At 42.9% G+C, this 23,551-nt stretch overlaps 1 protein-coding gene across 3 annotated transcripts in view; it reads left to right on the forward strand.

Annotated features, from left to right (window-relative positions):
- Positions 1-23,551, forward strand: part of GLMN (glomulin, FKBP associated protein) — a 43,796-nt gene that overhangs the window by 9,919 nt on the left and 10,326 nt on the right. For all 3 annotated transcript variants that reach the window (XM_043963472.1, XM_043963474.1, XM_043963473.1), the window contains 11 exons: positions 1,845-2,091; positions 3,172-3,274; positions 4,663-4,850; positions 8,368-8,421; positions 9,023-9,053; positions 9,149-9,238; positions 12,008-12,049; positions 12,154-12,227; positions 13,844-13,928; positions 15,101-15,210; positions 19,202-19,265. In XM_043963472.1, coding sequence (XP_043819407.1) covers positions 1,845-2,091; positions 3,172-3,274; positions 4,663-4,850; positions 8,368-8,421; positions 9,023-9,053; positions 9,149-9,238; positions 12,008-12,049; positions 12,154-12,227; positions 13,844-13,928; positions 15,101-15,210; positions 19,202-19,265 — 1,088 coding nt within the window. The remainder of the gene's footprint in view (positions 1-1,844; positions 2,092-3,171; positions 3,275-4,662; positions 4,851-8,367; positions 8,422-9,022; positions 9,054-9,148; positions 9,239-12,007; positions 12,050-12,153; positions 12,228-13,843; positions 13,929-15,100; positions 15,211-19,201; positions 19,266-23,551) is intronic.

Below are 23,551 nucleotides of genomic sequence, written 5' to 3' on the forward strand. Positions count from 1 at the left end.
AGGCCTGGTGGAAGCGCCCCCTCTTCAACGTATCCTTTCCGGATCCCTTGCCTAGGAATGACCCTCAAACACCTTTTCCCCCTGACCCAGTCTCCCATGCTCCTGTTAGATTTCGGTGTCTTCTCAAACTCTAGTTTGTATTATGGTTGTGGACATGTCTTCTTTGTCTCCTTACTCTATTCTGAACTAACTGAAAGCCGGGGCTCATTTTTCAGCTTGTCCAAAACCATTCCCTTTCCCCCCAAGAATCCACCTTCTCTCCTGCCCACTGTGTTCCCTTTCAGTCACCCAGGTTCACCCCCAGGAGGTCTTATCAGCTCGTTACTCTTGCCTCCACATCTAATCAGGTGCCAGACCTTGTCGATTCTCCCTCTACAGGGTCTGTTGTACCCATCTCCTGCTCTCTGCTCACAGGGCCACCACTCTTGTCCAGAGCCTTGTGGCCTTGCCCTCTTACCTGGACTTTGGTGAGAGCCTCCTGGCTGGTCTCCCTGCCTGCAGCTTCTCTGCTTTGCCATCTCTTCTCCACTCAGTGGCCAAAGAAATATTCCTAAAGCAGGCATCAAACCCTGTCTCTGCTCGAAAAGTGACGGTGCTTCTTTATTGCTGCTCAGAGAAAGTTTCTACTTTCCTCCCTCTGGCACCAAAAGCCAAATCTTTAAGACTTGTATTTAAGCCTGTATTTTCAGGTTTATGAACTATTTCTCCCCTTCATCCACTCTGTCTTCCAACCATAGCTCATGCTCCACATCCCATTGCACCCCTCTTGCTGTTGCTTGGAGTGCTCTCTTTGCTCACTTCTTCACCTCTTGGGATTCCCAGATCCCTTCGCAGCTCGACTGAGAAACTTCCTGCTCTAGGACGCTCTTCCCGTCATTAGTGGCTCTCCCCCAGTGACTTTGTATTTATTTGGTGTATATTCGATATTTGCTTATTTGTGTGCATGTGTTCTCCTTAGCAGAAGGTCAGCTTCTTGAGGGCAGGTACTGTTTGCTCTTTTGTCTTTATCATCTCAGCACCAGGCATGTGCTAGAAAGTCAATGCTTGTTAAATTGAATGTGCACCTGCATCTATGCAGGGGATGTACTGTTTCATTTTCTGCAACTTAGAGCTTTCCATTGTGACTATAACTCCCTGTCCATAACCTTTACACACATATCTGATACCAGGAATTTTCCATCTCACAAATTTTTGTGTTATCTGCATTGTGTAGTTGTCCTAATCTTCCTAGTGGTGCATGGAATTTCCCAGTACTCACGACCATTATCCCAGTGACCCAGTACTAGATCCTGTTGCTGAGGGAAATTGACTTGCGAGCTATTTCCGCAGCCTCTGCATTGAGGGATTGGAGGCAGAAACGTCTAGGAGCATCCCCAAGGAGCGGAAGTGGAGACACACCAGGGCTGTGATAGTCTCAAAAGTGACGGAGCTCAGAGGCAAAGAGTATCCGGCAAGAGCCTGTTGCCCAATGAATGAATCTTATTCCCAAAATGAAATCGTGATTTTCTAGCTACATTTTCTTAAGATTGTGGGCTGACTTTTACAAGTAATGGAAAATTAGAGTAAGTGTGCTGTGAGGGAAATGCTCAATGATATTCTCCTAAGAGAGCCCTGAGGGAAGATAATCTACTGAGAAAACGATCAACTTTCACAAGTTTTTCTATTTTTTTTGTTATGTATTTGTTATAAGTGATTACTTAGTGAATCCTAAAAGCAAGTCATCGGTTAGCCAGTTATGGCCAAGGTGAAGCTGGCCCTCGGCCATTCCTGGTTGACTGTCCTACACGTGGGTACTTGGTGCGGTTTCCTCTGAATAACAACAGCGTCGTCTCTCTGTTTTATAGTGATTCAGAAACTTCACAGCAAGAAGGCCTATTCAGTCGGATTAACTCTGTCAACCCTGTGGAGCCAGCTTTCTCTTCTCCCTGTTCCTTACACAAAAGAACAAGTACACAAAGACCAGCATGGTCTTGCACGGTGTTGCAGGGCCCTGGTCACATTTACTAGACCTTTTGTGGAAGAAGTTGTTAAAAACAAAGGTCACCCCCTGGAAAACAGTCAGGAAGAGCTAAAGGCAGAACTGCTAAAATTGTAAGTGGACTCTCTGTGCCAGGAGCATCCTGCCATGCGCTGTGTCTATCAGGAGACATTCTGGGGGGTGCCCGTAGACGTACATGTAGGGGGGTGTGTATATTGCTAAGCATTTGAGTATCAATCAGTCTGGGAATTTGAAATAATGCAGCTAGAAGGAATTCAAAACCTGTCAGCTCTGATCAACCATGTTTATTGTTAACAATACATTCCTATATGATGATTTAACATTTACAAAGTCCTTTTTGGTGGTGTTGGTGCAGGTGTGTGTGTATGTATGTAGATACATATATAGATATACACACATACACATGCATGCATGCATACATACATACATACATATGTGTGTGCATATGGGGACACTGAGGCACAGGGAGGTTAAGGGTCACACAGCTAGTAAGTATCCATGGCAAGACTCAAACTCAGGTGATTCCACTCTTCCCAAGACACCATGCTGCGCCTCTCGTTACTACCATTTGCCTGTTTGTCTCTTTGGTCATCTCTTTGGCTGGGAGTCTTGAGGGAACACGTTAAGTGGCTGTGGTCCCAAAAGCTCATCCTCTCTGAAGGCAGTACTAGACCTTCAGTCATCAAGAGTAAAAATAAGACAGGAAACATCCTGTGGTGCTCACCCAAGGGATGATCCAGACTTACAAATGGACCTTCCCAGTGGGGACCCATGAATGTGGAACATGGCCTAGACTGTCAGGTGTTCTTGATAAGAAAGGGTGAGGATTTTTCCTGGTTTTGCAGGTTTGTTTTTTTTAAATTTTTATTGTCAGGGAAGGCACACTTGGTGAAGTGGGGAGATATATTTGGAAATGAATGAAAAAGCAAGACATCGATTTTAAAAGTGTAAAAAATAACAAATGAGCCCAGAAAACATATCCAGATTGAATTCAATAAGAGATTGTCCTCCTGTCCCCATTCCTTCTGATAAAAAGATAGTCATATACTAGCTATGGGGTACTAGATTTAAAAAATATGTAATGTTAGTTCAGAGATAGCTATAGAATAAGCAGAGATTACTACTTGGAAAGTTTTGTATTCAAGTTGCCCCCTCCCTTTTTTTTATCTTAGTTGTTTCAAAAGTTTGAAATATCCCTTGCTAACAGCACAGTTCATTGAGGTGCTTGAAGAAAATGAAGAAGATCCTTTAAAATCTTTCGCAACTGAAATAGTAGTAAGTACAATGAGATTTACTTGCCTTTTACAAAACAAATATTTTCTTGATTTATGGGGAAAAAAACCAATTACTCTGAGTATCAAGGAATAAAATTGTAGAATTCTCAGGACAGTTCAAAAGTTCATGCTGCCACCCTGGTCAATTCCTTTATTTCTGGTTAAAATGTTTTAATCACAGTAGGAAGGCATGATTTTGAAAATTATCACATTTACACAAAATCTATCTTAGGAGTATGAGTTCAGCAACTAATATTGATAATCAACACCTTGTGATTGAAATAATTTTACATCATCTATTTACGTGATCTGAATAAAATGGATAGCACCTACGTTTCAGAGTTGTTGCAAGGATCAAATGGGATGATATTTGTAAAATGCTTAGCATAATGCCTGGTACATAGTAAATGTTATAGAAATATTTATTTCTTTCCCTTCCTCTAAGGTGAAAGGTAAGCTGGAGATAGATTGTAGAGGAAGTTAAATGTCAGGTCAATGAATATTGTGTTCTAGAAGTACTAGGGAGCTTTGGAAAGTTTAGGGGGTAGGGAGGGGAGTAATACGGTCAGGCCTATGTCTTAATTAAATTATTTTGGAATCTGTAGGATGGAATCTTTTGGAACCTGGAAGATGAATTGGGTTGGGAGAGAGATGATAAATGAAAGCAAGAAGACCAGTTAGGAGGCTGTTAAAATATTCTAGGTAGGGGCAACTAGATGGAGCAGTGCATAAAGTACCAGCCCTGGATTCACGAGGACCTGAGTTCAAATCCAGACTCAGACACGTGACACTTACTAGCTGTGTGACCCTGGGCAAGTCACTTAACCCCCATTGCCCCGCAAAAAATAAAATAAAATGAAATATTTTAGGTGACTGGTAGCCTTGTAAGTAGAGAGGAAGGGAGAGATTCAAGGGATATTGTAAAGGGATATGTTTGTTTCAATCTCAGGTATTTTTCTAGATTATTCTTAACATCTTTGAAACTTAAAAATAAATAACCTTTAAAGTACTTCACTTTGGGGAGCGGCTGGGTGGCACAGTGGATAGAGCACCGGCCCTGGAGTCAGGAGGACCTGAGTTCAAATCCGGCCTTAGACACTTGACACTTACTAGTTGTGTGACCCTGGGCGAGTCACTTAACCCCCATTGCCCCGCCAAAAAAAAAAAAAAAGTACTTCACTTTGTTCTATTAGTAGCCAACAGTCAGGTACCTATTCACCTGCCTGACTCAGCAAGTTAATTTTAATTTATTTAAATTTAAATTTTAAATTTTAAAAAGTTGAGTGATTTAGAAACCATTTAATGTATAAATATCCATATGTAATAGAATGTTGGCATTGCTATTATACTAAAGTACTGCCTTGTTTTTCCTCATTCTTTCCCCCACAGGGCTTTATATTAGCAATTGGAGGCTCTCTGCCAAAGGTCATTTTTCAGCATGGAAGGAAGGAAAAGTGCTGGGATAACCCTGACTGGGAGGAAGAGGAGGGGAGCCAGTTGGCAGAGTCCATGGCTTCGCTCGCTTATCTAGTGTTTGTGCAGCGGATCAGTATTGACCAGTTTCCACTGGTCTTGAGGTAAGAATTTTTGGCAAGCGTTTTCCCTCTGGTCAGTTGCTGACACTTGACAATGTGCCCCAAGCCCATCTTTTATTCTATACCTACTATGTGGGGTTTATCAAAGTACTAATAAGTTTAAAATAAAACTTAAACAAATAATATTTTTATTACTCAAATGCATCTGTGATTTCATCCGTTTGGGAGGCCCTCCAATAATGACGTGGATACCTACTGGTCCTGGGCAATTTATCCTGGTTATTCCACCAGTTTGCCCCTGGGGGCACACCTAATGGAGGCCCTTCTCATCCTGGGAGGGTGCTAGTCAGCCCTCACGGGTCATGCCCTCCTCCTTTCCATATGACCAGCCTGTCTTCTCTTCCTTCCCCATGATTCCTTGGTTGATTTCTTTTTCTCTAAGTTTTAGAATTTCCTCATTGGTCATATGTTGCAGCCTGCTCACACCTACCATGCACCCCTCCATCACCCTCTGTGCAATCCTGATTTAAAATTCTTTGGAGTCATGTCTTTGTCTTGCTGCCATCTATCAACACTAGTAGAATCTTGAGTATTGAAAGGATAGACCTTCATAGGAAACTTAGGAGAAGTAAATGCCCACAGGTGATCCCGCTCACACTCTGCCTTCTGCCCAAGTGGCTGTCCAGGTGCGCTGTCTGTCCCAGCCGTGCATACTCGTGTCCATTCTAAGGTGTGTTGAACTCTGGGCAGTGTACACTTCATTCCTGGTCTTCCTGTGTGTATGGTCCGAACAGACGGCTGCAGTGTCCTGGGGCTCGATGTCGTCCACACAGAGAAGGCTCTCCAGGACCTCACCATCCTCACCTTGCATAGATGGGAGAATGGGCGTATGGCTCAGTGGTTACTGAACTTCTTCTGGGGGAAGGGGGCATTAATGAACTGTTTTACGTTCTTCTGGCATCTTTCTTTCCTTTAAGGTTCTCCTTGCTGCACTTGGCCCAGCATGGCTGCTTCTCCCAGCATTATTTTTTTAGTGCCATATGCCTCCTCTTCTCCAAGCACATCTGGGACCATGGTCTTAGGGTCCAAGGCTGGTGGTTCTACAATCCTTGATGTTATGACAACTGCAAATCTATTTTTCTTCTGCTTGGAGTCCTCTCATTCTCATCCTTGTCATGACTTGGCCTAATTGGATGTTTTGCCCAGCTGTCTTTAAACTTTATCTTCACTTGCTTTTCTCCAACTTTGAGATAATATTGCCCATCATTGTCTCTCATCCTACTTGGTAGAATTTTACATATGGATCTATAGTCTAACCCCCTATTGCCTTTGGTGGTCTCATTTCTACCTGTTTTGCAAGTAAGTCACATGTCTGCTAAGTTCTTCCTTGGTCTTGTGACAGTTGGTTTACATTGTTTATACTTTTGTATACAATTATTATAATTTGTGGCTGTGTCTTTTCTGTTATCTGTCATTTTAAAATCTTTCACTTGTTTTCAATGATTTATTTTCAGTTTCAGTTATTTAAATAGTTCGGGGTTAAGTCATTTCAGTTTCACATCACATCTTTTTCTCATTCTTTTTCTTCTTTTTTTTTAAAACTAATTCTGATCTTAGCTTTGACAAGTTGATCATTAGACTGTAGTGTACTTACAGTAATAGCAGCCAGAAAGCATAAAGAGGGGAATCGTTTCCAGAAATGAGGAAGTGAAAACCCCCTCAAGCATCTCCCCTTGTGAGACCTCATCAGAGCATTGTGTGTAGTTCTGGGCACCACAGTTTCCTGGAAAGGATCCAGAGAAGAGCAACCAGGGTGATGATGAAGGGCCTAGAACCCATGGCATAGGAGGATGTGGCGATGGACCTAGACATGGCAAGCTTGGAGAGAAGACTCGGATGTAAGAGTGGTTTTCAAGTATCTGAAGGGCTGTCGGGGGAGGGGATTACACTCGTTCAGTTTGGCCCAGAGGACAGACCCGGAGCGATGGATGGAAGCTACAAAAGGCCATTGTAGACTCAGTTTAAGGAAACCTTCCTAGTGACTCAAGCCATCCAGAAGTAGAAGGGGCTATGTCAGGGAGAGGGGGCTCTTCCTCCTGAAAGGATGTAAGCAAAAAAACAAAAAAAAGAAAGAAAGGATGTAAGCAGAAGCCAGGGGACCACTCATTATTACACATGTTCCAGGCAGGATTCTTTTCAGCTCCAGGTTGGAATAGATAGAAGCTTCTCCCCGTCTCAAATGCTGTGATTCTGTCCTTGGGCAGAGACATCTGACTCAGGGCAAACTCCCACGCCCATCATTAAGAGATCTTTTCCATTCTGTTCCTACAAAATCTCTTCTATTCTTTGTAATGCTATGGAGGACTGGGGCGGGTCACCATGTCCAGCACCTGCCAGTACTCCTATTGAAGAAAGATGCTATGAAGACATGACTCTTCTGTGTCATCTGCGCCACATCCTCCAGAATCCTGCCTTCCTACATATTTCTCCCTTCTTCACCTTCTTTCTCCTTTTCAATGAAGCCAAGTATCAACATACACATGGATTTAATTTGGATAATCTTATTGAGTTCTTCATCAAATTTCTCTACTATTTCATCCTCAGCAACTGATGTTGCTTAACGAGATGCATGTATTTTCATAGCTCTCTTGTTGCAAGTACTTATCGTTGCAGTGTGTGCCGAGCCCATAATGTAATGTGTCTTGTTGTCTTCAAGGATATAATGAGACCCACTGCCATTCCTTTCTTTGCCTCTCCAAGCAATACCATGACTAATCCTTCTATTTAACTGTAACCAACTCCTTTTATCAAGGTTGATATGGTTCAGCTCCTTCAGAAAGAAATACGTCCACTTGTTGGTTACTGGGCAAGGATCACGTGCTAGTGCATCGATAGTTAAATTAAAGTTTATTGACAGTTTAAAACTGGTGATGCCTGGTCCCCCCAGTCCCTCTTTCTTAGCCCTTTGCCAATGTCACTTCAGACACAGAAAGGGGTTGGAGGCCATTTTTCTTTTTCTGGGTTTTCTGGATTTTCATGACCCCAAATACTCAGTACCAAGTGGTGATGTGCCATGTGCCTCTCTGTCCTTAGCTGGTTGTTCTTCAGGAAACAGACTTTGCTTCTGGAACCATTCAAAGCTTTTCCAGCATGGTAGAGCCTAGCAGAGCTTATCACTGGCTCACTTTGTCTTTGAGAACCCAGGTCCCCTCTGTGCCATAATGAGGCATTGGATTAGGAATTTGTGGAGGCTCTCATTAGTCGTAATAAATGACCCTAGGGGCAGCTAGGTGGCGCAGTGGATAGAGCACCGGCCCTGGAGTCAGGAGTACCTGAGTTCAAATCCAGCTTCAGACACATAACACACTTACTAGCTGTGTGACCCTGGGCAAGTCACTTAACCCCAATTGCCTCACTAAAAAAACCAAAACAAAACAAATAAATGATCCTAGCTATAATCTGCAAAAAATATATTGGTGGTCACAGTGCTGGCAAAGTGGGAATTGGAACTTATGTGTGTAATCTCTCAAAATGTTTGTAAATATATTTTCTGTTTTAGCCCATTATATCTTCTGCAGTACAATATGGAACACATTGAAGTCCTCTTGAAAAGGTAGGGTCCCTCAGAGGACACCTCAGAAGTCAATAATTATTCATTCATCTCATTTGCTCAATTTGGGTATGTCCCGTTTGTTTTGTGCTATATTGACTTATCTTTTGTTACATGTTTTAAGCCCCTTATCTTTTTCTTATAAAACAAAAGGATCCAGAGCCCTTGTGTTATTTCTGAACCCCTGGTGTACATTTCTGGGACCACTAGACTGTCAGTTGTTAGTCTCACACCTTTTTGTACCTGATACAAAACTTAATCTTAAACACTCAGGTAAGAATTGCTTCAAACCAGAGCAGTCATGTGACTGATATAGCGCAACTCTTGTTTTAAAGTATAATTATCTGCACCATGTAGTCTTGTGTGTGACTGACTGCTTAATACCAGTAGACTTGGGCTACATGTCATTTTATGCCAGACAATGAGACTTAATTGAGCTGGCCTGAAGTCCAGGCCTTGGATCAAGAAACTGTAACCTTTGATCGCCAAAGAATTCTCCAAAAGAGTTTTTCCTGAGAGTTTTCTCCCAAAGGTTTAACATTGCCATCTTGGATTTACCCACTTCTCAAATCACATTGGTTAAACCTTTAATATCCTCTTTCAGAGCTGAAGAATCTGTGTCCTCAAAAGGATTGGTAATATTTCTTTCTTCCCTTTTTATAATTTGAATACGTCCCCTTATACAGCTGCTGCCTTTCAATGTGACTTTGTGCAATGGCTTCCTCTGCAGGACCTGTTGGAGAACAGCTTGTTACGCATGGAAGACAACAGCCTGCTCCACCATTACTTAGAGATCAGGAGCTTCCTCACCGTGCCTCAGGTAAAGTAGACCACGGGAAGCAATCTGAGATGGCGGCCCTTCCTTCATCCGCTCCATCTGCAGCTTCAGGGAGGAAGTCAGAAAACTTTTCTGTCTTTGGAAGCGCCAAATATTTTTGCAGTTTCCCCAGCTTCCTTGTCGAGGGTCATCCAGTGGGCCTTCTCCTTAGCTGCCTGCAACCCACTGCTATTATTCATTCTACTGCTCGGGATCTGAGAGAACAAAACTCGTATATGCCTTTTCTTCTTGTAGTGGATAGAGGCTGGGCCTGGAGTCAGGGAGACCTGAGTTCAAATCCAGCCTCAGTCACTGACCTGATGTGTGACCCTGGGCAAGTCACTTCACCTCTGTCTGCCTCAGTTTCCTCAACTGTAAAATGGAAATAATAATAGCACCTACCTCCCAGGGTTGTTGTGAGGATCAAATGAGATAATAATTGTAAAGCACCCAGCACAGTGCCTGACACCTAGTAGGTGCCATAATGCTTCTTCCCTTATACTTCGTGTCTTCTTCCTACCACTGACTCCATCTGGGTCATGCATAGGCTAAGTGCTAGAAAGAATAATATATTCTTTTACTCCAGGAATTTAATTTGAATCATGTCACAGTTGACAATATTACCCTTCTAGCTCCTTTTGAAGTGAATATTAAAGCTACTTATCAACATTTAAATGAAAAAATGGTCAATAATATTAATTTTTAAAAATTTTTTTAGTTTTTGGCAGGGCAATGAGGGTTAAGTGACTTGCCTAGGGTCACACAGCTAGTAAGTGTCCTGTCTGAGGCTGGATTTGAACTCAGGTCCTCCTGAATCCAGGGCCAGTGCTTTATCCACTGTGCCACCTAGCTGCCCCAAAGGCTTTTTTTTTTTTTTTTTGGCAGGGCAATGAAGGTTAAGTGACTTGCCAGGGTCACACAGCTCATAAGTGTCAAGTGTCTGAGCCTGGATTTGAACTCAGGTCCTCCTGAATCCAAGGCTTTATCCACTGCACCACCTAGCTGCCATAATATTAATTTTTAAAATTACCTTATATGAAAATCCCTAATATGCTTAATAATTGATTTGTATGAGTGACTACATTTACAAGTGACTTTTAGCACACCTGTATAATGTTCAATTGGTGAGAGCTGATTCGTGGTTGAAGTGGAAAATCAGTAATGCAGACTAAGATTTCTTTTTTTAAAAAATACTACTTTTTTTCCCCAATTACATGTCAAAACAATCTTCAGCATTCGTTTTTTGGGGGTCAGGGCAATGAGAGTTAAGTGACTTGCCCAGGGTCACACCCCTAGTAAGTGTCAAGTGCCTAAGGCTGAATTTGAACTCAGATCCTCCTGAATCCAGGGTTGGTGCTTTATCCACTGCACCACCTAGTTGCCCCCTCCCAATTACCTTTTTTTTTTTTTTAGTGAGGCAATTGGGGTTAAGTGACTTGCCTAGGGTCACACAGCTAGTAAGTGTTAAGTGTCTGAGGCCGGATTTGAACTCAGGTACTCCTGACTCCAGGGCCGGTGCTCTATCTACTGTGCCATCTAGCTGCCCCCCCAATTACCTTTTAATCTGGTCCTGGCTAATGCTTTGCAGTGAAGCCCAAACTACATGGGCTGCTCCCTACAGCACTCAGGCATTCAGTGATTTACCCAGGGTCACATAGCCAGGATATAATCGATAGAAAATATGTTCATACCTATATGTGTCATATCTATTTTTCTATTCTATATCTACAGTCTGTCATACTGCTGACTGTTAAAAGTTGTCAGCCATGAAAGTGGATAGCAATCCATTATGTCTGATCATACCTAAATTATATGTCTGAGCCACATGGTGGTTGGCTAAATGAATTTGGTTTGTTTCAGGCACAAACACTTTTATATTTTAAAGGTGGAGTTTCACTCTCTTTCATTGTAATATTTTAAATACTTAAGGACTTTCTGGGGGATTCTGGTATAAATTCTAACCCCATATGTAACCAGATTCAATAAAAATAATAATAATAATTTTTTTTTGTGAGGCATTTGGGGTTAAGTGACTTGCCCGGGGCCACACAGCTAGTAAGTGTCAAATGTCTGGGGCCGGGCTTGAACTCAGGTCCTCCTGAATCCAGGGCCAGTGCTCTATCCACTGCGCCACCTAGCTGCCCCCAATAATAATGATTTATGATAGAAACATTTATATAAACATTTAAAGTTTTCAAAGGACTTTTCCTACCTGATCCCATTTTATGGTGACAACAACCTTGTGAGGTGAACACTACAAATATCATCCCAGTGTTATAGATGAGGAGGTTAAAGGTCACATAGCACATAAGTGTTAGTGGCAGGATTTGAACCCAGGTTTTTCTGACTTCAAGTCCAGTGCTCTCTCCACCATGGTAGGCTGCCTCTCAGTCCCCGTTTTCAGGGCAGGAGCCAAAGCCTAAGAAGTACCAGCTGAGTGATTTTCCTTTATAATTTGCTTCATTATTTTTGTTCATTTCTGCAATCTGAGCTCTCTGGCCACCCTGGATATAATGTATTGTATTTTCTCTGTAATTCCTGCTTTTGTGTATTTTTCTCCCCTGATTTGTATCATAGATGGGAAATATCATTTGTTATCAACTTTCTCCACTCTGTACAGTGGAGTGAGCCCATGTTAAACAACTGCCTTAACTTGTGCCTCTCTTGTCTTCATTTCTTTCTTAACGTTTAATGCTAGCCATTAATTACATAACTGAATATGTTCAATGCAGTTCTCGCATTCATTTGATGTTTTCAAAATTTTATTTGCAGAAACTGGTGAAAGTAATGACCTTTTGCCCCATTGAGAATTTGGTATGTAAACATCTCATTACTAATAACGTTCAGTTATAGAGCCTAAATTTAATTAATGTTGCAATCTTTTTTCTTTAACAGTGTTATCTCCTTTTTCTTTTTAGAGGAAAAAAGGTTTAAAGGTGCTGCAGCTGTATATAGACAAGCTGAATTCGCAAGGCAAGAACATTTTATTTAGGTATGAATCAAATATAATGAATGGCTATCCTTCATTGGAGGGCAAAATTTTGAATTGATGGCATGTGATGTGACAGATAATGGCATTGAAATTATATTCTTGGAGGGCAGCTAGGTGGCTCAGTGGATAAAGCACCAGCCCTGGACTCAAGAGGACCGGAGTTCAAATCTGCCATCAGACAGGACACTTACTAGCTGTGTGACCCTGGGCATGTCACTTAACCCTCACTGCCCTGCCAAAATAAAAAATAAACATTTTAAATGAATATTATTAGCGATGTCAGATTTGAACTCAGGTCCTCCTGAATCCAGGGCCAGTGCTTTACTGCGCCACCTAGATGCCCCTATAAACAACCTTTTTAATGAACAAATAACTATTTTCCAAAACAAAAACACTTAGTGAGAAGAGTGGCTTTGTTTTCTATCTTTTTGCTCATCTCTTTATCATCTGGCTTAGTGGAGGACAAATGGATTCTCAAATCTACTTCTGCGTTCAGTTGGTTGTGATGTTTTGGTTGAAGCATATAGAGGGAAGGAGAAGGGAAGGGAATGAGCCTTTACAGAGTGCCTACTATGTGCTGGACACTGTTAAATGCTTGGCAAATATGATCTCATTTGATCCTCACACAACCTGCCAGGTCAGTGCTATCATGATCCCCATTTTGCAAGTGAGAAAACCGAAGCAGGCAGGGTGATCTTGCCCAGCATCACACAGCCAACAAGTGCCTTTTGGCAGATTTGAACTTGGGCCTCCCTGACTCCAGGCCCAACACTCTGGACACTCGACCGCTCCCTTGTGCCTCAGTGAAGAAAATGTCAAGGGCACTGGCCACTATTCTACCCTGCCTCCCCAAATGAGATCATGTCTGTAAAAAGTACTTGGTGCCGGGGCAGCTAGGTAGCACAGTGGATAAAGTACCGGCCCTGGATTCAGGAGTACCTGAATTCAAATCTGGCCTCAGACACTTGACTAGCTGTGTGACCCTGGGCAAGTCACTTAACCCCCATAGCCCCGAAAACAAAAAAGTACTTGGTGCCCACAAATCACCACATAAATGTAAGCTATTATTATGATAAAAATAGGGAAACATTACTAAAATGTGTTACTGAAAGTGTTAAATACTTAGCACTTGGTAAGCACAGGTGTTTTATAAATTATTTTTCATCATCTTGAGCAGAACTTTCTGCTGAAGGGAGTCTCTGGAAGATGGTGTAGGATGTATGTTTGAATCTGGCCTTTCCTTCCATCGGGGTGTGGGGTGGAGGTGGAGGGGTCTGTGGGTATTTGTGGCCCTGCAGCGGGAACCCTTTCTTGGCACAGTTAGTTACTGCCACTGTAGGCAGAACACACAAGCAGACTCTGGTTTAATACAGGATTTTTATTGGTAGCCAAATGTCGGCTCCCCATCATCAGGTGCAGAGTAACTCTTTAATTAACTGATTAATTAACCATTTAACTGATTAATGACTTGTTGCTATCATCACCTGGCTCTTCAGCATTACTTGGGATTTATTATTCCTAAAAACAAAGCTCTGGGCATGTGTAAAATGTTGATCATCAGCTAATCAGGAGACTGTCCAGGATCACATAGAATGTATCTTGATTTTGTCTTCAAGGTGTTTATTGAAGACCAGTAATCATGCTGGTGTGGAAGGCTATGTCATTCAGAATATAAAAAACCAGATTGATGCCTCATTAAAGGTAAGAACACAACCAAGCAAAAAATGTCACTGGTATCAGCTTAGTTTATTTTCCAGGTGGTGTGGCCAATTTGCAAAAATCATAGTAATAGGAGTTTGGACCCTGCTTGTTTTTTCTAACTTAATAGATTATTTCCTATTTTGATTACTAGCTTTGCCTATGATTTTTTTTTTAAATACCCCTCACAGGGGCAGCTAGGTGGCACAGTAAATAAAGCACTGGCCCTGGATTCAGGAGGACCTGAGTTCAAATCTAGCCTCAGATACTTGACACTTACTAGCTGTGTGACCCTGGGCAAGTCACTTAACCCTCATTGCTCCCCCCCATCCCCAAAAATACCCCTCACAAATTTGGAGAGTATATCGCTGTTCTTCCTTCTGTGACCTTAGAGAGGGAGGTGCTCCCTCCTTCCCTTTTTCAAATCACCACCCATCCAGACCCTTCTCATCCCAGTGGATCTACCCCAAGGGAGCCAGCTCTACCTTGCTATAACTTAGAGATTTAACCTTTATTTACTGTTCATCTAAACACATGGCACGGGGACTTGAAAAGTGCTGGCCCTGAATATTGTCTGTGTCAGCGTATTTCGTACCCCTTGTGTAGCCTCCTGGAATCTGTGTGCTCTAATTCTGTTGGAGAAGGATGATAGCTAGCATTTACAACATGCTTTCAGGTTTGCAAAGGACTTTGCTTATATGAGCTCATTTGTTCCTTGTACCCTGAAGCAACGAGGAAGCAACCAGCAAGATTTGTTCCTAGAGAGAAGCAACAGTTGTTGTCCAGAAGGGGAGTCATGGATGAAAATGGGTTATTTCTTTAAAGAAAGAAATGATCTGCTCACTCGCATTGTGTAATGCCAGTTCACAAGGGTTAGAGAGAGAAACAAAATCATTGTGTCTCCGCAGTTCTAGTCTTCTTTCCTAATTGTTTATTCTGCTTTTCCTACCGCAGTAGACGAGTTACTGGAAAATTGTGAATAAATTGAATTTTTATGCATTTTAATCACAACAGGAAACTTATTAAAGAAATATTTTTGTCAATCTGACTTTTCATGTTCTCACTCCAAGCAGAGGGGTCCTTGTAAACTACTTGTTTTTAGAGTGTTGTGTTGATGTGTTAGAAAAATACAAAGTTTTACGGTTTTACTTAAATTCTCCGCTGTTGCTTTTTAGAGAGCAGAGGACAGGAAGTGGTTTACAGGGCCCCAGCTGATCTCACTTCTCGACCTGGTGCTCATGCTTCCTGAAGGAGTGGAAACAGACCTGCTCCAAGATTCCGACAGGTGAGTGATCTGGATCAGGAACTCAAGCATGGCGTAGGTTAAGATGGAAAAGTGAATTCCAGGGCTAAGGAATAGAGTCCAATGAAGCTTGCTGTTCTAGGGCTTGGGGCTTGGGGCAGTTCTACAAAGATTATTCTTAGCTTTCTCACTAAAAGATGTGGCTTTGACCAATTAATACTTTAAGAATAATCTGGGGGCAGCTAGGTGGGGCAGTGGATAAAGCACCAGCCCTGGATTCAGGAGGACCTGAGTTTAAATCCGGCCTCAGACGCTTGACACTTATTAGCTGTGTGACCCTAGGCAAGTCACTTAACCCTCATTGACGCCCCCCCCCCCCAAAAGAAAGAATAATCTGAAATAATATTGTTCCTATAAGAAGGAGCTGTACCCTTACACTACTTCTGACAGAAGCCACTTCCTCTGCTTAACCACTAATTGATGCTTGTGATTGTATGATAGGCGCCACATGAAGAACATGTATATCTTTGGCCCTGGCCTTTAGTCACAAACTCTTGGGGGAGAGCGTTCTACCCAGAGCTTTGCGGCCTTGTTTTTCTTCCACAGTGCACTTAGTGTCATAGAGATTGCTGACCAGCGCTCTGACAGGAGCATGAAATGTTACATTAATGAGAATGTCTTATTGGCAGCATACCAGTTCTTAAGATCTGTTAGGCTCTTCCAATTTATTATAGAACCTTTGTTACTCTATCTCATTTTTTCATATCTTTCCAATTGAATTGATCCTAAGGATTAAAAACTTGGAGAGGGAGAGGTGCGCATAGGAACCAAAAATGAAAAAAAAAAAAAAAGATCCATTTCATGGATCTTCAGAAATCACTCAGTACATCCTTCTGCCATCAGGCATTTTTGCCACTCTCAGTCATATGAGACAGAAGGGAAACTAACTTTGTTCTAAAGAATAGATTCAATTTTCTTTGTACCTTGGAAGTGGAATCCATTCTACAAAGTAAATTAGTAAAGTCGCCCCTGTGAGACAGAGGACATAGTCAAACAGTCTTTCCTAAGGACTCACTGCTATGTGCCAGGGGCTGTGCTAAATGCTGAGACTACAAAGAAAGGCAAAAACAGTGCCTGCCCTCCGGGTGCTCCCCATCTAATGGGGGAGAGAACTGGGTACTTACTACGTCCATACAGATAGCTGTGTACATACAGGTTAGATGGAATGCAAATATAAGGCAGTCTCAGAGAGAAGGCCCCAGCAGTGTGGTGGGGCTTGAGCTGAGCCCCAGACGAGGCTGGAAGATGAGGAGAGACAACATTCTGCACATGAGGGATGGCCAGTGAGAAGGCCTGGAGTGTGCTCTGGGCAGGAAACGGCAGGGAGGTCGGTATCATTGGATCAGAGGGTGCGTGGAGGAGAGTCAGGAGCAAGAAGACTGGGAGGGCAGCTAGGTGGCACAGTGGATAGACCACTAGCCCTAGATTCAGGAGGACCTGAGTTCAAATCCTGCCTCTGACACTTGACACTTACTAGCTGAGCTGTGTGACCCTAGGCAAGTCACTTAACCCCAGTTACCTCACCAAAAAAAAAAAGAAGACGACTGGGAAGGGAGGAAGGGCTTTGGAAGTCAATCAGAGAATGTTGTATGTGATCCTGGAGGTGATAGGGAGCCACTGGGGTTTATGGAGCAGGGGATGACCTGGTCAGACCCATGCTGTAGGAAGAGCACTTTGAGAGCTAAGTGGATGAGGGACTGAAGTGGGCAGAGAGCAGCCAGAAGGGTATTGCAGTGGTCCAAGCAGGAGGTGATGAGGGCCCATGCCAGGTTTCTGCCTGTGTGAGTGGAGAGACAGACAGGCAGACAGACTTATAGGAGAGATGTGAAACCACAAGGCTTGAAAATATTTTAAATATGTAGGATGAGCATGAGTGAGGAGTTGTAGATGACCCCTAAGCCGTAAACCTTGGTGACTGAGACGGTGTTGGTGTCCTCAACGGCAATTAGGAAACTTAGGAAGGGGGAGGAAGTGACAGGAAAGAGAATAAGTTGTACACACCCACTGTGTCAGAGGCTCCTACACAGTGGCCAAAGGGCAGTTGGTAACAAGGAACTGTATGTAGCTCCAAAGAGAGAATAGGCCCAGATAAATGGTCTGGGAATCAAATGCAGAGGTGTGATCATTGAATCCACAGAAGATGATGGGGTCATCAAGTGAGATAGAGCAGAGAACGGGGTCAGGACAGACCCTTGGCAGACTCCCTCCCATGGTCAGTGGCATGACCTGGACGAAAAGCCAGCAAAGGAACTGAGAAGGAGCTGTCGGACTGGAAGGAGAGCCGGAAGAGAGCAGTGTCCCAAAAAATCAAAAGAAGAGGGTGATCTCGAGTGTCAGAGGCTATGAGGGGTCGAGAAGGACGAGGACTGAGAAAAGGCCATTAGATTGATCAGGAAGTCATTGGTCCTCTTGGAGATTCGAGCAGGACATAGGGAGAGATGGAAGCTTAGAAAGTGGGCATGCTAGAGGAGGCCATCTGCTGAAGAAGATGGGAGGTCACAGGAGCACAGGCGCACATTGAGGAGACTGCCTTGGCCAAGAGAAGGACCCCTTCTTCCCGTGAGATGGGTGGAGGATGAGATAGTGGGAGAAGATGAGATGAGGAGGAAGAGAAGAGGGACTCTCAATGCATGGCCTCCTTTGGGGGGTTAGGGGGGAAGGAGGGGAGACTCAGCAGAGAGCTCGGGGAGAGGGAAGGCTCCAGAGGGGTTGGGCCTGTGATTTCCCTAATAGAAAGAAGGGAGGGACTCTTGTTGGTGTTGATCAGCATCTTCTCTGAAGCTTGGGGATTGAGCAGGTTGCCTGGAGGGTCACACAAGGCAGAACCTGAACCCGAGCCTTCCTAGTTCCAAGGCCGTTCTCTGCCCATTCTGCCGGACCATGGCTGCTGCTTCAGACACGTCAAAGAACAGCTTAAAACATACTTTGACACTGGGAACAACAGATCATTCTCCTCCAGTCCATTTCCTGGTGCTCACAGAAATTAGAAGTTAATTAGTCGGGCACCTAGGTGGCACAGTGGATAAAGCACCGGCCCTGGATTCAGGAGTACCTGAGTTAAAATCCGACCTCAGACACTTGACACTTACTAGCTGTGTGACCCTGGGCAAGTCACTTAAGCCCCATTGCCCCACAAAAAACTCCCAAAAAACAAAACCAAAAGAAGAGAAGTGAATTAGTTGGCTACATTTATCTTAGGATTCATCAGACGTAAAGAAAATATTTATGTTTGTGCATATCTTTATATATGAACAACCACAACACACAGAGGCTGTCCCAAAGTACAGGGTCCTCCCCTTCTTTTAGCCATGGCTACTAATTTAAGGTATCTCCTATTACAGTTTATCAAAAGATTAGGTTCCCCTTTGTTTGGTTTTATTTTAGTCAGGCAGTTGGGGTTAAGTGACTTGCCCAAGGTCACACAGCTAGTAAGTGTCAAGTGTCTGAGGCTGGATTTGAACTCAGGTCCTCCTGATTCCAGGGCCGCTGCTCTATCCACTGTGCCACCTAGCTGCCCCTTAGGTTCCCCTTTGAAACAAGGAAAGTATCTGTGAAAAGATTTTTTAAATTTGGGAAGCAAGAGATGTTGTTCTTTTTTTTTTTTTTTTTTTTTTTTTAGTGAGGCAATTGGGGTTAAGTGACTTGCCCAGGGTCACACAGCTAGTAAGTATTAAGTGTCTGAGACCGGATTTGAACTCAGGTACTCCTGACTCCAGGGCCGGTGTTCTATCCACTGCGCCACCTAGCTGCCCCGAGATGTTGTTCTAATGTCTGAAAAGATTCCTCTTGAGAACAAAGTAATGCAACTTTGATGAAGTTATATCAAGAAAATAAAAAATAGGCTATTCCTAGCCTAAATGTCTGTTGAATAGTTTAATTACTAATTATTATGGAATTGTTAAATGTAAAATATAAAAATTTCATCTAGTTTGTTAATTGAAATTGCTGTTGATTGTATATTTTAATTTTCCAGGATCATGGCTTCATTAAATTTGCTGAGGTATCTGGTTATCAAGGATAATGAAAGTGACAATCACGTAAGTGAACTATATTCACTCTGGCAGAGGGGAGAGATGTAAAATTTTTAGGCAATTACTCAAGCTAATGCAATTTAATAAATATTTATTGACTAAGCTCGACTTTTGCATAAGGAATTGAGCTAAATGCTGGGGACTGGGAGACAAAAGGCTCCATGGTCACTGCCCTCCAGAAATTGATAATCTCTTGGTGGTCCATGTAGGTAGTGTGTCCCTGTGCACGTGGTAAGGGCAGTGGGGTAAGAGTAAGGATGAGATTCAGACCAGGGGCTCTCCAAACATTTGAGGGGGTAGAGAATACTTTTGCCTGAGGGCTTCATGGAGGTGGCGAGCCTGACCAGTGCCTCAGAGAGCACTTGAGCAGTTGGTGGGCTGCCACCAGGTGGCCCTTACTGATGACATTGCCTCTCCCTCTTGCCAGTTTCTTTCTTCTCCCCAGTGTATTTTCCACTGACACCACGGGGACTCCTCAGCCTTGTTGTGGACATAAGGCTGATGCATGGTTGCTGACCATTGATTTCACCTTTTGCCATTGTGTATGCCAGGAAATAACTAGGTCTTTTTAACAATTATCTGAACCTATAAATACATTTTTCCTGCCTGAAATGAAAACCTTGTGAAGTTTTTAAGTGACTGTCATAAATGCCAACTTCAGATTTTCTTCCTCGGTACAAAAGCTGATTACGTTAATAGCACCTTCTGGGTAGCGTAGGAAGCCAAAGGGAGATTTTTGTGGGCTTTTTTTAAGGTGTGCATTGTTAAAGGACTCAATAAATAGAAAATGATTTGAGGGAGGTTTGTCATAAAGTAAAATTCTGTTTGCTTTTTATCTCCTCCACCCTTGCCACCCACTGTAGTCTAATAGTTACACAGCTCCACGTATGTGTCACCTCTGTTGGCTGTGACTCTGATTCACAGGATGGCGTTAAGAATCTTTTTTAGAAACAATAAAAGAAACGCTTGGTAGATCCGGACATAAAGGTGACAGAGAGAATTTTTCTAAGTGGGGATTAGGGATGTCTGGGTTTTAGCAGGAGGAAGAAGACCTGGAGCTTTTCCTTCTCTGCTGGCCCTGGTAGATTCGAGGGAGGTGCAGGGGGTGGGGGGGGGATGCCCAGCCATATATCTGTCTTTCCTTGTTGACTCATGCTTCTCCTTCATCTGATGATCCAGAACTTCGGAAATTAGAAATTAAACCCTGGCTTCGAAAATTAGCTAAAGGTCTGATTTCAGAGATTAGTCTCACATTATACCTCATAGTTTTTATCATTAGAGTTTACACAGTATTTTCCTCCCAAAGAACCCAGGAATAATGGTATTAAATTGTGAGTCCTGCCTCAGACCCTTTCTAGCAGAAAAGGGCCTTGGGTAACCCTTAACCTGTCTGGGCATCAGTTTCCTCTTCTGTAAAATGGAGATAATAGTTGTTGTGAAGATCCAGTGAGATAGTATACAGTACTTTGCCAACCTTAAAGTGCTGTCTAAATGGTAGCTGCCATCACCACCACCACCACCACCACCACCTTTATTATATAACTGAAAAACTAGCAGTTGCCTTCCTGAAGAGAATCTAATGTTCCGAATGAACAAGTCTTAAATCAGAGAACAAACCCAATGAATAGAGGAAATCCTTCGGTCAAAACTCAGTCTATATTCAACAGCAGGAAATGCATCCTAAAGACAAGCTAGATTAATGAAGAGGTTTTTGTTGGGACGTCACGGCTTTTTCAGTATTGAATATTATCTTTTTCTTTTTTTTTTTTTGCGGGACAATGGGGGTTAAGTGACTTGCCCAGGGTCACACAGCTAGTAAGTGTCAAGTGTCTGAGGCTGGATTTGAACTCAGGTCCTCCTGAATCCAGGGCCAGTGCTTTATCCACTGCGCCACCTAGCTGCCCCCAGTATTGAATGTTATATTTGGGGAGAGATGGTAATGGTGAGGAAAACCTTTGTCAGGCCTCAAGCTTTGTTCAGCACAAATGGGTTTACTAGGAAGCAAACCAGGGATTCAGTGGATGGAAATTTAAATTATAATTAAACTTATCAAAGACTGCTGTCAAAAAAAAAAAAGTAGGGGGCAGCTAGGTGGCGCAGTGGATAGAGCACCAGCCCTGGAGTCAGGAGTACCTGAGTTCAAATCCGGCCTCAAACACTTAACACTTACTAGCTGTGTGACCCTGGGCAAGTCACTTAACCCCAATTGCCTCACTAAAAAAAAAAAAAAAAAGAATGTTTAGAAAACCCAAACTGAAGTCCGTCCTGGTCTGCTAGCCTGCCTTCTCTCTTAGCACGTGGTAAAGGCTGGAGGCCAAATTTGCCACCTCCTGTTAAGAACCAGAGATCTTGGGCATATCGGATTTGGATTTTACCTCCCAGGACTTCGGAGCATCTCTGCCACTGGAGCTGTCCTGTCATCGTCCTGTGGTGTCTCGGCTGTCCTGGCTCTCCTCCTTTTTAGCTTAACTTTGATCAGACTTGCTGAGCATCCAGCATTCTTACTATAGTACCCGTTAGAGGCACTCCATCACTGGCCAGCAGTCTGCTGTCCTGCTCTTTTACTCTGTGGCCCAGAATCCAGCAGTACCTTCAGAGCCAACTCTTGGTTTCCTAGATCGGTGTTTCTCTTTTTCTATCCTGTGAGTAACAGTGAGAAAAACAACTTGTGGCCTCTGTGGTTTTCAGTTTCTCTGCCCAAGAGTCGGTCATCTTTGGCGGTAATTTACAGGTTCCGTCCGGCACTTTGTGCCCTTATAAAACACTTTAGACCATTCATCTCTTTTTCAGGAAGTGCCTTAAATTTGGGCGGAGGTGTGGGGGACTGAGGTGGGGGGGGGGGGTCAAGCTTTTGGTGTGTAAGTGGCCTTTTATTTCTCTTTCTCCTCTGTGCAAGACTCTTCAGAAGCCACCCTCTGAACAGACAATTGGCAGGTCTCTTCTCCACTGAAGCCCCTCTTCTGTTTGCTGCAGGAGCCCTTGGCTACCCCCTCATTTTCAAGGTCCCTTCATATTCTCCTCTAGGAGGGAGATCAGCCTACCCAGATCATCCTTTGGCTATGGCAGAAAGATAAACACTGGACAGAGCACAAGGCAACACAAAATTTCCCGTTTTCTGTACTGGTTGAGATTGTCAGTTTTCTTTTTTTTTGGAATGACTTTTGGGCACTTACATATATTATACCTTATATATGTTAAAACTTTTTTTTTTTTTACAGCCAATTATTACCTTCTGATAATTTGACAACCCAACCCAACTTTCTTTAAGGGGTTCTTAACTTTGGATCCTTTTGTCAGCCTGATGAAGCCTACAAACCCTTCTCAGAATGATGCTTTCCAATGCATAAAACATATAGATAGTATTGCAAGGGAAACCAATTCTATTGAGAAAGAAGTTATCAAAATATTTTTTAAAAAACAGGTTTGTGACGACTAAGACCCCTTGTTTTCTTTAGTCTTTTTTTTTTTAAGCAACAAACATTTTCTCCCTCCCTCCCTTTCCTCCCCCCTCCACAAGATCGCAATCAGGTTATATATGTACAATCCACAAGTGTTTTTTATCAGTTCTTTCTATAGGGGTGCATAGTAAGCCTCCTCATTAGTTCCTTGGGATTGTCTTGGATCATTTCACTGCTGAGAGTAAAGTCATTCACAATTGCTCATTGAACAATACTGCAGTCACTACGGCACAATGTCCTCTCAGCTCTGCTCACTTCACTATACATCAATGTTCATTAGTCTTTCAAGGTTTTTCAGGGATCATCCTCTTTGTCATTTCCTGTATAACACAGCTTTTTCCATCATTCCTCAATTGATGGACATTCCTTTGATTCTCAATTCTTAGCCTCTACCAAGAGTTGCTATAAATATTTTTTGTACAATTTTCCCCTTTTCTCTTTTTCATGATTACTATTGTAAACTGTTTCCCTTCCATCCTATTCCCTTTCCCATGATATTTATTCTATTATCCATCTTCTTTCATCCTATCACTCTTCAAAAGGGATTTGTTTCTGTCTGTCCCCTCCCCAACTCTGCCCTTCCTTCTTTTGCCCCCCTCTCTTTATCCCTTTCCCCTCCTATTTTCCTGCAGGGTTAGAGAGATTACTCCACCCAATTGAGTGTGTACATTATTCCCTCCTTGAGCCAATTCTAATGAGATTGAGGTCTTTGAGCCAATTTTGATGGGTGTTAGACTCATTTACTGCCCAGATTAAATAGATTATTCCACCCAGTTGGGTGTGTCTGTTAGTCCCTCCTTGAGGCAGGTCTGATGAGTTTAAGGTCTTTGAGCC

The sequence above is a fragment of the Dromiciops gliroides genome, chromosome 4 (genome assembly GCF_019393635.1).
Source record: "Dromiciops gliroides isolate mDroGli1 chromosome 4, mDroGli1.pri, whole genome shotgun sequence".
In the NCBI taxonomy this organism is placed as follows: domain Eukaryota; kingdom Metazoa; phylum Chordata; class Mammalia; order Microbiotheria; family Microbiotheriidae; genus Dromiciops; species Dromiciops gliroides.